Source organism: Uloborus diversus, chromosome 4, assembly GCF_026930045.1.
Source record: "Uloborus diversus isolate 005 chromosome 4, Udiv.v.3.1, whole genome shotgun sequence".
Classification (NCBI taxonomy): domain Eukaryota; kingdom Metazoa; phylum Arthropoda; class Arachnida; order Araneae; family Uloboridae; genus Uloborus; species Uloborus diversus.
Window position 1 is genome coordinate 126431972 of NC_072734.1, and position 14938 is coordinate 126446909.

General features: G+C 34.0%; 1 protein-coding gene across 1 annotated transcript in view; it reads left to right on the top strand.

Moving 5' to 3' along the window:
• Positions 1 to 6927: 6927 nt before the first annotated feature.
• Positions 6928 to 14938, top strand: part of LOC129221512 (calcium-activated potassium channel slowpoke-like) — a 114471-nt gene continuing 106460 nt past the window's right edge. Inside the window, exons 1-3 of the mRNA XM_054856003.1 lie at positions 6928 to 7024; positions 10303 to 10414; positions 12671 to 12822. Coding sequence (XP_054711978.1) covers positions 6941 to 7024; positions 10303 to 10414; positions 12671 to 12822 — 348 coding nt within the window. The 5' untranslated portion in view covers positions 6928 to 6940. The remainder of the gene's footprint in view (positions 7025 to 10302; positions 10415 to 12670; positions 12823 to 14938) is intronic.

A 14938-nucleotide genomic window follows, 5' to 3' on the forward strand; every position in this document is an offset into this window, starting at 1 on the left:
AAAAGTAATTTTCTAGTTTTAGCCCTATTATTTGAGTTTTTATCACGTTCTGTTTACTTTTTACTATTTCATCGTTGCATTTAGTGACACCCTAAACTATTTGCACCTTAAAAACGATAAATTTCTATGCGTCAAAACGATTTCATAAAGCACATGGTAGTTACTTAAAGCATTTAACAAAGAAAATAATGAAAAATTTGAAAATTAAAAAAAACCTATTATTTTTTTTTCCTATTTTGAAACAACGTATCAACATTTAATTAAATACTTAACGTGCTGATTTTTAAGCAAAATTTATTAAATTCCAGGATGTACAGAAGCTTAAAATAGTAAAAATGTCTGCTGCAATTTTTCAAATACTATAAAAGGAAATGTAACTAACATTAAGTACTGCCAGAACAAAATATTTCATAATTGCAACATTTTAATATCTTTTTTTATGTTACTTGCTCTTCTAGGTGGATTGAAGTAAGACGATTTTTTTTCACATTACGTATGGTTAAATTTGTTAAAATATTGGGTGCTTTCAGAAAATAACCAGTAAATGTAGTGAGCAGCAAAAATAACAATAAAAGTATGAACTATGCAAATTTAGTGTGAACAATATTAAATAAATGGTTGCTTCACGTCAAAAAAGATGTGCTGTTTCTAGAGAAATAGTGCACATAACGAAACCAACGCCTTGTATGTGACCTTCAAGGTAATTTTATAAAACGTGTCTTCAGCATAAAATCTGAATAAATATTTGTTACATATTTTAGAAAACAAAACCCGGTGAAAATAGAAAACTTTCTGAAAAGTCAGAAATGTTTTGATCGTGTCTTGAAGATCAGAGAAAATGTAAGCGAAAATTTTGGAACAATTGTGCATATATATTACAAACAATTAACGGACAAAATATTTTTCTTTTTTTTTTTAAGTAATTACTTATTTTTTCCGTGGTTTTATGTTTCCACGGTTAGAAACTGTTAATGACAAACATTCTTAGCGGAAATTATACTTTAAGGAGAAAAGAAAGGTATATAAATCAGTCGGATGAGCCTTCCTGCATATGGCTCATGAAGCTCATACTAACCATTTTAGTAGTTAATAAAAAAAATAAAAAAAATAAAAAATAGAACCGACTTCAAAATTGCTCTAAAAAGTGAAAAACAATTTCATTCTTTAAACACCATCAATAATGCTTTTAAACATAATTTTTGAAGTTGGCGCAAAAACAAAACGTAAAAACCAGTGTAACCATACTTCGTTCATAATTTTTTCAGAAAAGCATCCAAGGTTACGAATGAAAGATTTATATCGTTATTCAAATATGCTGTCATCAATGCATAATATATGTGATAGTGAAGAAACTGGTCCTGATTAAATTTATAGTTATAGTTGAGTTACGGCTGTGAATGATTTTATCTATCGTTTTTGCGCCAACTTCAAAAATTATGTTTAAAAGCATTATCGATGGTGTTTAAAGAATAAAATTATTTCTCACTTTTTAGAGCAATTTTGAAGTCGGTTCTTTTTTTTTTCAAAATTTTTTTATTTCATTCTTTTTAGTGTAAATGTAGGTAGTTCAGAAATAGTAAGAAGTTACCGAAACTCCGCCTTATTGTTTTCATAAAAATGCTCCATACTAAAAAAAAAAAAAAAAACTAAACGCGCATTAAACTTTAGGCGATTGGCACTAAAAACTTATCTTTGTTCCTCTCTGGAATTCATATGTAGTTAATTTAATTATAACCATTTAAGTATTACGCTTTCCCTAACTAGTTTCCATTTCACAGCATACAAGTTGCTTGTTATGCAATCCTGTATTTTCTTACTTATCACTGATCATCTGTTATTGGCGTAGATGATAACGATAAAAATACTACTGTGTAGTTGAGGCAAACCAAATGGTGGCATTGTGAAGGCTAAGCAGATCCTAATCACTGCATCACCTCGCTTCCAGGTTAGGTTTACCCCCACTATGGAGCAATAGCACTGAAGATGGGAAGATTTCGATAATTCACATAGGCTTACTATAAATCAGCAGGGTTACCAAAATCAGATTATTTATGCCAAAAATGAGACGACAGCGCCAGATTCCCGATTATCGAAATATCCCCCTGAAGAAACTTGATGCTTGCTTCAGAGAAGCCTTCATTCAAAATTATCACTACAATTACTATTAATGTTACTGTCGTATGGCACCAAACTTTCATAACAATGGATTTTATATTTAATCATTTAATAGGGAAATTGCATGAAATTTGTTGTTTTTTGCCCATAATTTTTTTTTCTAATGGACAAATATGGTCAAGCAAAGTAATGGGACCTAAGTTGAGCCATCCCCTATCCATTAAAAAAAGAATCATCAAAATCGGTTCACTAGGTGAGACGCTGTGAGTGGGCAAACAACAACAAAAAACATACATACGTTATGAACTGATAACCGTCTCCTTTTTGAAGTCGGTTAATTATTTAAGATTAAACTTACTAAAAAGTTTATTTCTGTTTGAATTTCGATTTCCCAATGTGTTGCTTTATTAGACTTAAAACGAAGTCATATTTTTTTCATAAACAGTCGCGGTTTCATTTTATTCAGACTATTTGTGTGGTTAGAGTATGTAAAGTGACTAAGAGTCACAAATCTGCTTATTTATTGGTGTTTTAATATATCTGTACCTTGGAACAAGAACAACGATTGCCAGATTTTAACCAAATTTAGTTTGTGACAGAAATTTGTCTAAGAAATACCAACCATTTTGGTGCAGCAAACAACCAATGTGATGCAGTGCCCCTAGTATTGAGTCATAGTAAACACAATTCCTGAATTCTGTAAGCTTTGTTATTTCACAATCAGTATTTTTATTTAGAGCTAAAATAACCAATTTCACTTGCAATTCCAGCAGGACTAAAAAGTTTAACGTTGTACATACGTTCCTAAAGTGGCACAAGACAATAATCTCTTGAACTGTTCAAAATATCGCGTGACTCGGGCGTAAAAGTTAAGAGTGAAAAAAAAAAAACATCTTGTGTGTACGAACACTTTTTAAAATCTGAAAATTTTGACATTGATATTTGTTGCTGCTAGGTACAGATATATCAACTGATTGTTATGTGGTTCATTCTTCAAATTGCTGTGTAGAGAAGTAGATGTGTTTTTCTTTTGGAAGAATGTACAGTATATCTTTTTCTCTCTGGCGCATGCTAGCTTACATTTGAGTGTGATCGTTCGTTTTCTTGCATGATATTCTATTTGTCTTTCTGTAAATGTTTTTTTGATTATTTGTGTCTTGTGGCAGTTCGTTTCTATTTCATTCATTTTAAAACGTGAATATTCTCGTTATAAAAGTTTATTTTTAAAAAAGTCTCTTCTATTTCAGAAACAGCAATTCGAAAACCCTAAATGAATATCAAGACTTAGCCTTAGAAAAGAACACATAAAATTCATCGGTGACAATAGCGATACATCTCACACACACACACTTAGTGCTATTAGAGAAATATGTTTTGCGTAAAATTTGTTTCAAATGATTTATTTTTAAATACACAATATGCGTAAATATTTATGATGCTATGTTTACTGATTGATTTTTAAAGTCTAAATTGAAAATATGGTAATATTCTGAAGATGTTTCTTCTAAATTTGGGAAATTTTAATGGCTTGTCAATGTTTAATTTGTCGTTTATACGCCACCATACCCCTGTTATGTACACTATCTACGCGCAAGTATTGTGGAAAGAAAGAGCATTAAATTCAGATTTTAAATGAATAGCTATTGCATTTCTCTAAATTTTTGAGGTGTACCATTTTGTCGCTAGTCAGCGAAATGCTTCATTGAATAGAATATGATCTCTATCAGAATTTCACCAAATTCTAAATATCGTCGCCTTAGACCAACAGTAAGACCATCTTCCGCGCCGGGGACAACTTAGTGTTTCCAGTTCCCTTGTGTGAAGGAGGCCTAAGATATCTAAGTCTATAAATAACAATAAGATGTTTCCTATTGCTCTAAAGCGATAATTTAGTCAATCTGTCCCCTGTCTAAAGCAATGATTTAGTAAATCTGTCCCCTGATTTTTAAGTTATTAATGGCACTTATTGGTTTCAACTAGTCGCCCCAGTGACGCTTGTCTCAATCTTAATAATTTCATTGAGGGAGGTTTGGATAAAGAATAACTTTTTGATTTCTTGAAGCCTAACTAAAACATTTTAATGGAAAAAGACTAAGACTTGAAGTGATTTAAAATTTAAAAAGGTCTAACCTATCTTAAAATTGAAGCAAAACTTCATGCATAAATTTGCAGCTAAAGTCATAGAATTGAAGAACTTCGTAGTATACAGAAAGTTAAGTAGAAGAATTCAGAAAGTTTCCTCGGGAAAACTCGATACGATGCAATGATTTTTCAACGTAATTATCTCTCTCACTTTTGATTAGTGTCTCACAAATCAAAGACCTCACAGAACTCACAAAATTATTTTTATGTAAAATCGCCATAGTATGCCATATTATCTGCCAATCAATATCTGTTTCCGGTGGGTCGGATTCTCGCTTCTAATATCAGACAGCGGAAAGCATTTTTCTCAAAATTGATGCTTTTACGAAGGTTTTCTATTTAACTGTGAAAAAGTATAAAAAAATTCCCATTCTTTTTCCCTGAATTTTATCGAAACCGTGAACAAACAACTACCACAGTTCATAATACAGCAACCAACAGAAATTATAGCTAATGAAACCTCAGGTATTGCCGGTAAGAGCAATGAACCTCGACTGGTTTAGGGTTTTGCTCGTGTACGGCATTTCAATAAGAGTTAGTCTATGGTGTACGGTTCATCTTATTATTAGTCTACTAGAAAATCGCCCGTCAAGGTATGATGGGTGAAAATTGCTTCTACATTTGAACGAAGTAATTACCTGTTTGGTGATATTTTGATAGTTGAAATTGTAACCCTACCTCCAGTGAATTAACCTCAAATTTCAGTGGATAGCGATCCTTTTTCACCACTTTTTCGATTCTTCATTCCTCTGAAATTGCAGTCTTACCAGTGAAACAGTTAAGTTACCAGACCCGGTACAGCCTTGTCGCAATGAAGCTTTTCCCTGCATGTCAAACATTACCAAAGCATACTATCAAATTGCACAGAACAACAGTGATTTTTCTGCTGGGGTTTTTGGAACTGATTTCGTATGAATTTGGTAGCCTGAGTTCAAATATGACATCAGTTTTTGCCCAGAAGCTCAAATTTCTAAGATATAACATTTAAATATACATAAAACAGGTTGAAGTTACATCTATAGATCAAATAAAACACAAAACAGGAAATTTTTATTCCTATTGTATTGTACAAATAATAAGAGATTGATTACCAAACAGTCAAATTAGGCTCTTGGACATGAGTCCCTAATTTTTAAGAGTCTCAAAATGACTAAAATTGTAGTAGTCTTACTTAAGAAAACTTTACCTTAATTTTCTTTCATTTTCTTAAGTTTTCTCCTTTATTTATTTACCTTTTTTACTTGTACTTAAGTGTGGGATACTCTGCCTCCCAACAAATATTTTGAACGAGTGGTAAAACACCTCAACACCCCTGAAATGGTGGTTCTCCATTAATGTTTATGTTTATAAGGTTTGACTTCAGAGGACTCCACAAAAAATGCTTATTTCGGGTCACCCGCTACATTAATCAGGCTCTGAAAAACACTGTATACAAAGATTCAGCTCATCACACATCGCAAGATGCGAATATATGCAAGCCAAGAACTTACAAATTGACCTTAGCTTGTTGAAGCGTTATTACTAAACTTGTCAAACTTTTACTGCGTCCGGTGAATTTTCCTTTAAGTTACTAGACTGCAGGCTGACAATAGGATAAAATAACCAGAAGCAATCCTTGTTTAAGATGCCTACACTTGTTTTAGAAGTGCGCAAAATGAAGCTAAAACTGCACATTTTGGGTAAAACAGCAGCATTTATCTAAAAAAGTAGAGCTGCTAGAGAAAAACTAATTTCATATTTCGATTCAGAGCCGTAAGCATATCTAAAATCAGTTCTCAAACTCTGGGCACCAAAGAAAAAAATATTTTTTGTGGCCCTGTGTTATGCTATGGCGCGAGATACAGTGTTGGTGACGTCAGGAGCGTTACTAGATCAGAGAATTTGGCTATTATATATAGTCAACTCTCGATAAGAGTCCAGCAAAAGCTCAAGGGACCGGATAAAACGTTCGAGTTATTGGTAGTTCGAACTATCGGAAGTTTCCACAACAGTCTCAAAAGTTTGGGATCCAAGGAAAACTGTGAGATAAAGGAATGTTCGAGTTATAAGATTCGAGTTATCGAGAGCCACCTGTACATGAGGATGGTGTACGGTTTTCGTATTGCAGTAGCCATTTACTGTTTGCTTTCCACCCAGACAGTTTGAGTACTGATAAAAATGTGGTAAAAATTCATTTTTATTTTCTTTTAAGTTATACTTTGCGGCCTAAAGACTATTTACATTCTTCGGATTCGTTTTTAAATATGTTTTTTTAGAATCATATTGTGTTTTACATCGTACGTAGAGAATGAAGCTCTACTCCTCGAATACTGCAGAAGGGATTCCCAAAGCCAAATTCTAACAAAACACACACACACACACGCAGTTGTTATTCTATATTTGTGTTATCTACTTCGATTTTCATTGCCATTAACTACTTTTGAGGAACAATGACTGGAATATATTGATTCTTGTATTTAATGCGGTTGTCATAATGCCAATGAGAGGGAAACAATCCTTCGACTTAAGTACAGAATTTTTCGAAACACGTTCACGTTCGCTTGTCAGCAGTTAACCATGGGGTGAAAAAAAGGAGAGAAACGACGTTCTCCCCTGAATGCTGTTTCTGGACACGGAAAGACTTTTCCCCACCCTTCTAATCCGTGATATGTGTGCTGTTATTTTTTCTAGAGATGGAGTGGAAATGTGCCAATCTTGGGCAACCAACACCACCCAACAGATAGACTTAGCGCTAAATATATTTTTTATGGTCTACTTTTTTATACGTGTAAGTATATGAAATATTTTTTCTATTTCTCCACGAGTGTAGGTAGATAGTACATAACTGTTAACGTTTTATTAGCAAAGACTTTGCAACTGTTACTTTCCCTAAAATTTGATCATGTGAGAAAAATTTATTATTTTATTACAGTGCCTGATGTTCCAAACTCAGCATACTTCTTTTTTTTTTTAGATTTTGCATTAGGCGATATTTTTTTAATAGAAAATTTAATTTATTGCTTTGTTTTGCACTCCCTTGCCTGTTTATTTTATATTTTACTCATTCCATGTTTGTAAACATACACATATCGAGTATTGGCGAAAAATATGTCAGGCTCTTATTTTGTCCTTTTGACTCCAGTTCACATAAAAATGGACTTGTTTGCTGAAACGCCACAAATTGTCACACCAAGTGTGCTTTTAGGCATTGGTAACGCCTTTGGATTTGGCAGTGGTAACCCCGCCCCCTCAAAAGGAAAGCTAAACTTTTAATCTATAAAAAAAATGGGCAGAAACCTGGATATTGACACAAAACAATGAAAATGCCCTTGGTGTCTTTGAACGCCGCATTTTAAAGGCCATCTTTGGAGGAAAGGAGGTTAATGGTATTTGGCACAGGCACTCTAATTTTGAGCTGTAGCATGCGTTTAAAGAAACTGATGTGGTCAAATTCATAAAAATTCAAGGGTTCAAATGGGCTATTCATGTTATAAGATTAAATAAAGAACGATCAACAAACAAAATTTTTTTTGGCTCAACCTACAGTAGTTAGAACATGGGGTCGACTTAACCTCAGATGGGTTGATTGCCTTGATAGGGATTTTTCTACCATAAAAGTTAAAAATTGGCAAGCCATGGCCAAAAAAAAAAAAAAAAAAGAGAGGCCTGGAAGAAAATTCTTGAGAAGGCCAGGGGGCTGTCGTGCCACTGAGGAAGGAGCCCCTTTGGATTCCCTTTGGGGACCCGATACCAAGGGGACCCCTCGTAATTGAGACATGGTAAATTCGCCATTGTATGGACAAAGATATTATGAATACTGTCTTAAAGTTCATATCAGAAACTAATTAGGTTACCTCATGGCGAGAAATGTTCTTCATTTGTCCGGGGCTCACTAAGGCTAAAGACGCAGTATAGTTTCCTACCATACGCACTCACGAAGAAAAATTCAACTGTTGTTAAATTACACCAGAGCCTTTGGTTCTATTGAATACAGTGAATAATCGTTTAGAATGTCATGATATTCTGTATCACTTGGATTTGACGGAAAAATAAGTCGTAGAATTGTTCAGAAATCCTGTCTTTAGTACTTTGAATTGTTGCCGTACCTGGTTGAGCATATATACCAGATGAAATGAAATAAAGAGCTAGCTCACGTATTTACTGCGAAATTTTTCCTCACTAGATGCCATTGAGAGTTTTAAACTTATAGAGCGAGATCGCACTAGGCTTGTATTACCCTCATCGAGTTTCCAAAAATTGTTACCATAGATGAAGAGTAAAAGTTGTAAATAAAACGCGAAAGAAAGAATTTCTACCTCTTTCACGTGAACTAATCAGGGTTGTCAGCGGTTGAAAGGTGCCTAAAAATAAGTAATTTACCCTCATGGAGTTTCCGAAAATCGTTTCTGAAATTATTATAAATGAAGAGTAAAAGATAAAAATGAAACGTTGTTGGTTGTCTATCTTTTTCGGGTCCTTAATCTGGGTTGTCAGGTGATAAAAGGTGCCCAAAGAGGGAGATAATTTACTCCTCATCGAGTTTCCGGAAATTGTTGTCATAAATGCAGAGTAAAAGCTGTAAACAAAACGCTAAAGTAAAGTTATCTACCTTTTTCCGGTTCCTAATTAGATCGGCCAGAGGCTAAAAAAAAGCCCAAAAAATGAGTAATTTGCTCTCATTGGGTTTCCAAAAACTGTTATCATAAAAGAAGAGTAAAAACTAAAGAAAATGCTTCTTAAGTAGGGTTGTCTACCTATTGCCTGTGAACTAATCAGAGTTGCCAGGGGTTAAAATGTGCTCAAAAAAGAGTAAGTTACCCTAATCGAGTTTCCAAAAATTATTGTCATAAATAAAAAGTAAAAACTGAAAGAAAAAAAAAACTTACAAGTAAGTACGGTTGCCTACTCGATGAGGTTAGGTCAAGCCTAGTGAGATCTAAAGACTATTCGGTTTTAACGGAGAGGTAAGAGGAATTAGAGACTCTGCTGCTTTTGAAATCACGCTGTTCCAGTTTTGGCCAGATTGTAATACTCTCTAAATGACAATCGGCAATACTAGCTACAGTAGAACTCCAATTATCGGAACTCCGACGATTCGAATCACCGATTATCCAATTCGCTTTCAGAATTTCAGAAAAAAATTGAAACAGATTTAAAACAAGATTATACCACGAAACAACTTTAGGTACATGATTGGGATGATTAGACACCGTCTCACAGTGTAGTTCTATTATTGGCTTACAATGTATAGCACTTGTAAGTACAGTAAGTACAGTTAAGACGTAAAAGTGTTGACTTTTCATTTAATTAATTGAGAGCTATTTTTCTTTAAAAATAAATATTTTTCTCCCATTTTCAACAAACATACTGATTAATTAAAATAGATTAATTAAAATCTGGCTATCCGAATTTTTGATTATTCGAATGGGGGGCCAGGTCCCAATTGATTCGGATAATTGGAGTTCCACTGTATTGTGAATTGGAACCAAACCAGTACTTCCAGTACTCCTGAGACTGTCGATTCATTCTGTTGCTAATGTCCAAGAAAATACAATGGATCTCCTCCCACTGTGGGGATTGTAGCATTAAGGTGGCGGATGAGTCAGCAAAGAAAGCCATTTACGTTGCCCAAACTTTATACAATTGAAGATAGGTCAGCAGCAAATTTAATAAACTTGCAAATCAAATCTATCCAATGGCTTGTTTTTTTTCCGTTATTGGGAAGCTAGAGAACTTATGTTTGCTCATATTTAAGTCTGTGTTTGCGCAGTGTACTTTATTACGCGCTTCTGGTAAAGGGTAATCGTTTTGAGCCTGTTGAATCGGAGATCATGAAAATTAAAAAAAGATATATTTAAAGTCGAATGAATGATCCTTAGCGAAAGTCATTTTATAAAAAAGTATGTATACCTCCGTCTTGCCTTAAAAGGCAGAATAGGGGATGGGGCAGTCAACATCGTCATAAAGCAGATTGTTATCCCAAAATGTACGGTGATATTTTAAAACGTTATGGTAAATGTTCTGTGTCTTGTAATGAGTATGTATTTATTTTATTTTCTTCTTCAGTTTATAGCCGCGAGTGACAAGTTGTGGTTCATGCTGGAACTATATTCCTTTGTTGACTACTTCACTATTCCACCGTCCTTCGTTTCCATCTACCTGGACAGAACGTGGATAGGTGAGTAATGTTTCCACATAAAGCGACAATTTGTATTCTTATATTACAAAGGAGAAAGCAACTGTTTTGATAGTCGCGGTCTGATGTCACGAGCGACACCAACATTTGGCACGGTAAGCTGTTGGGTGAGTGATGAATTACTTTAAATGAGGCAATGTTGATGAAGAAAAACTTTTACTGTTCTGAAAGGAGATACAGTTTACCTATTTCAAATAGCAAACCTTTTGTCAAAAGAGTGAACAGTTCTGGGGTCGATTAATTATTGTCAAACCAGTTCTACCAATAACTTAGTTCTAAATAAGTAAATCTTGAATGTTTAATTTTTTTTTTTTTTTTTTTTTTTTTTTTTTTTTTTTTTTTGTTGATGAGTTGAGCACTTTACTGCAGATTTTTTTAGGAATTAAACATCCGTTATGGGGTTAGTCTCATTATTGGTCTTCCTTTAAGAGAAAGAATCATGGTTTCTTTTTAGAAATTAACTTGCTCTAAGAAAATAAAAATGTTCATCAGTAACATCCTTTCCTCCATCTTTCATCCATAAGCACAATTTTCACGTCAGTCATAGAATGTACGTCGTAACTTGCCGAGTTCTTTTTTTACTGTTTTTCGCTTATATTTCAGCCTTCAAAATAACATGTGAATGAGAAAAGGTAAAATGGTTAATGGGATTCAATGCTGAAAGGCAAAACTTTCCTCAGTACTCGTGGCAATAGGTTTTCTATTATACAAGGAACACCTGATACAGGAAGCCATTTCCGCATACAGTAACGAAATAAATGAAGATTCATATCCCGAATGCCAAAACTGAAACAGTGAGGAAAATCCAAAGTTTGGTCTCAAAATGTTTATAACGACAAGTATTAAACAAGTAGGTAACTGTGTTCGGATGCATATAGAAATTTTAAAAATAAAAATACCATGATGGTTAAGCGATCAAGCGATACATTATCAGACTGGGGTTCTAAAGTAAGAAAACCTACATCCACGGTCTGAGTAGTTCAGTTATATATTGAATAACCCAAAGTGGAGCCCGCAGTAATTTTTTTATTGAGAGTCATCAAATTATCATGGACCAACACAAATTTCTCTGTAAAGTCGGCTTAACAGAAAAACTGAGATATCTACCTCTCACCTTTCTGCGCAATTTAAAGAGTTTGAACCTTGCCAACTCAGCCGCACGTTTGAAAACACCATAATAAATATTAGAAAAATATAATGTTTTCAAAGGAATGTAATATAAAGAAATTAAATTAGCTATGGTTTCTCTGAAATATGAATTATAAAAACAGATAACATTTGCTCATACAATTTTGACAGCATCTTTAACTGATCACAGCTTCAAATGTAGTTGATACGACAAATAACCTTCGGATTTTGACAACAACTAGATTCAATTAACTACTAAGAGCAAATTAAGCAATTCATTTTCTACTAAATAATTACACCTCTAATTCTATGTTTTGATTGCGGAAAAATATTTTTGATTTCTTTGACTGCACATTAGTTATAAAGAGCTTAAGATTGTAGTCCTTTAAGTTTCAGCAGGCGTACGATCAAGCATTGTGAAGTTGGTGTTTTTGTGATATTAAGAACTAAAAATGATATAAACGAGATTTCATTGCCATCTCTCTCTCTTTGCCACAAAAAATATGCACGGATTTTTTATGTGTCGATTATGTGTGAAGTTTGAAAAATGATCCAATCATGTGCTATTTGTGGATTGTCCGTGCATCAGAAACTTATTGAAAACCATTGAAGTGTCATCTATGCACTTCTGTAATAAAACTGTTAAACAATCTAAATGTTTTGGTAAACAAATAGATTAGTAAGTAGGTATGTATGCATATACAAAAAGAGTGAAATAAATTTCTAAAGAACTTTTAAGTCAATGACTTACAAAGCATTCATGTTCTTCAAAACAGGAATCGTGTTGAGACCGGAGGAGGAAGAAGTAACCATTCTGTCCCTAGGAAGTGAACAGTTACTTCTACGGAGCAAAGCAGAAAAATGACTATATTTGAACTTATTTACTGTTTATAGATTATCTCCAGTGGAATATGTTGCATTCTGATTAGAATGAACAGTTTAGGCTAAAAGTAAACTACTTCAAGGAATTATGAACCAATTAGCCAAAATATTTGACTACGATTGAAAAGGAATCATTTGCAATTGCTCTGTTCATAGGTGCGGAATAACGGGTAGATATGTAATTATGTTATGACTTTTTTTCGAGTGCTCATAGCAATATCTTCGCAGGTCTCCGCTTTTTGCGGGCGCTGCGTCTGATGTCAGTACCGGACATCTTGCAGTACCTGAATGTGCTCAAGACCAGCAGTTCGATCCGCCTCGCCCAGCTCGTGTCCATCGTCATCAGCGTCTGGCTCACTGCAGCGGGAGTTATACATCTGGTGAGTGAGTGCTTCCTATCTTTCCAAATTGGAGAGACTATGCTCAATTCCCTTGTTAGTGGTATAAAAATGGTACTTAATCCACCAAGCTCTGAACGGTGGTTCTGGCAAATAATTGCTCTTTTGGATTTAAAAATGCTTATCATACAAGTGCATTTTTTGTGCAGCACATTAATGGACATAGAAGGCAGTGAGCAACAAAGGGATGTAAGTGGACATTTTCAAGTTTTGAGTAAAACGCGTTTAAAGATAACATCCTAGGTAGGTTTTCATTGAATTTTTTTTCTAAATCATGCTGTACAGCAGCACCTACCAGGGCTACTAGTATTATCTTTTGCCCCAAGATAGAGGAGAGGTTCACGTACCATGTGTTCTGGTTGTCTCCAAATTTTTAATTTTGCCACTTACCTCCCTTTGCTTTTTACTGCCTCAATGTGTTAAAATTCAGGCGGTGTTTCCAGTCTTTAGGGGGGTTTGTTCACACATAATTAAAGATTGAAGAAAGATCAATGAGAGGCTTACTATAAAGAAACGTACTCGTGACAAACCAGTTTTCATTTCGAGGGCACTAATTAATTTTCATTGATAGTTTTCACTGTCTAATTGACTTACCGGGTGTCAGTTAACGACTTCGAAAATTGCGGTAAGCATTTCTGCTTCGATATCCATTTTTAACCGACTTCAAAAAAGGAGGTTATGATTTTGTATTGCGCCTTTTTATGTGTGTTTTCGAATTATTCCAACACTACTGAATCGATTTGGAAAAAAAAAAAAAAAAAATTTTGTTTGGAAGGGTATACTTCCCAGATGATCCCATTGTAATTTGGTCTGGATCTGATAAGGGGTCCCAGAGAAATCCAAGAAACTTTAAATTTCATACGTCATGGTCACATGATGTTGCTGTGATCGGTGTATTTTCACACCTAAGCTTTTGGCTTTCTCTTGAACGAAATTTAATTCTCGCGGCACATGGATGATTAATTTTCTCAACGCTGCGCCGCATGGTAATTTTTTATTATAGGTGTTACTAATGTATTTATTATTGCGTAGTAAAGCAGTAAATTAAATATATTTTGCTACTTTAATAGTTGAATCAATTACCTTAATATTTTATTTACTAATAAATAACTTTATTTAGGCACTAAAATATAAAGTTCTTTATTTAATATTCCAATTTTTAAATATATTTAGTGTTCAATTGAGCGGGAATTGAATACAGAACACCCCCCCACGATTTAATTTATATTCTTTAATAATATGCATTATAACTGTGTATGATTTCTGAACTTTGACCAATATTCTGATTTACTATTTCACGATGCCGCCAGTTCAATTTGAAATTAGGGTTATATTAATTAGCAGGCTTCAAAAAAAGGAGGAGGTTCTGAACTCGTTTTCATTTGTTTTTCCTTTGTACAATGTTCCATAAATACTCGAAGACACCTGTACCCAGGGGCGTGCACAGGAAGGGGGGAGGGACACCTGTTGGCCCGGGTCCGAGCCTGGAGGGGGGCCAATATTTTTGTAACTAACGGTGAAATATAGAGGTAAACAATATGGAGAGGAGCCCGGAAAAGTTAAGGGTAAAACAATAAATTTTATGCTATTTCCCTCACAAATGATTAAATATAAAACCCATTGATAAACAAAGGCCATAAAACAAAGGTTTATACTTTCTTTACCTATAGTTAAAGAAAGTACTAAAAATATATATTATTAAGAATAATGATGATGAAAATTTTGAATTAAGGATTCTCTGAAGCAAACATAAAATTCATTCTAGTGGAATTTTTAATCTTCATCTACAGTGGGGCTATGTGAAGAAACATGCGACTTTTATCACGAGTTACATGACACGTATTGCGAAACATAAATTACAATTTACAATATTACAGTTCTAAAATTTACAATTTTACAAATTTAAACTTAAAGCTATTTCGTTTTTTTTTTTTTTTTTTTTAGTGATTCATGCATTTGTTTTCCGAAAGCAAACTTTGATAAAGTTGAACAAATGATGAAGACAATTTTTTTTTGTACATTAGTTACGCATTTGAAAAAGCCTTTCTTCACAGTCGTCGGAAGTCTCCAAGACGCTCGCCGTGTTATTTACACCACT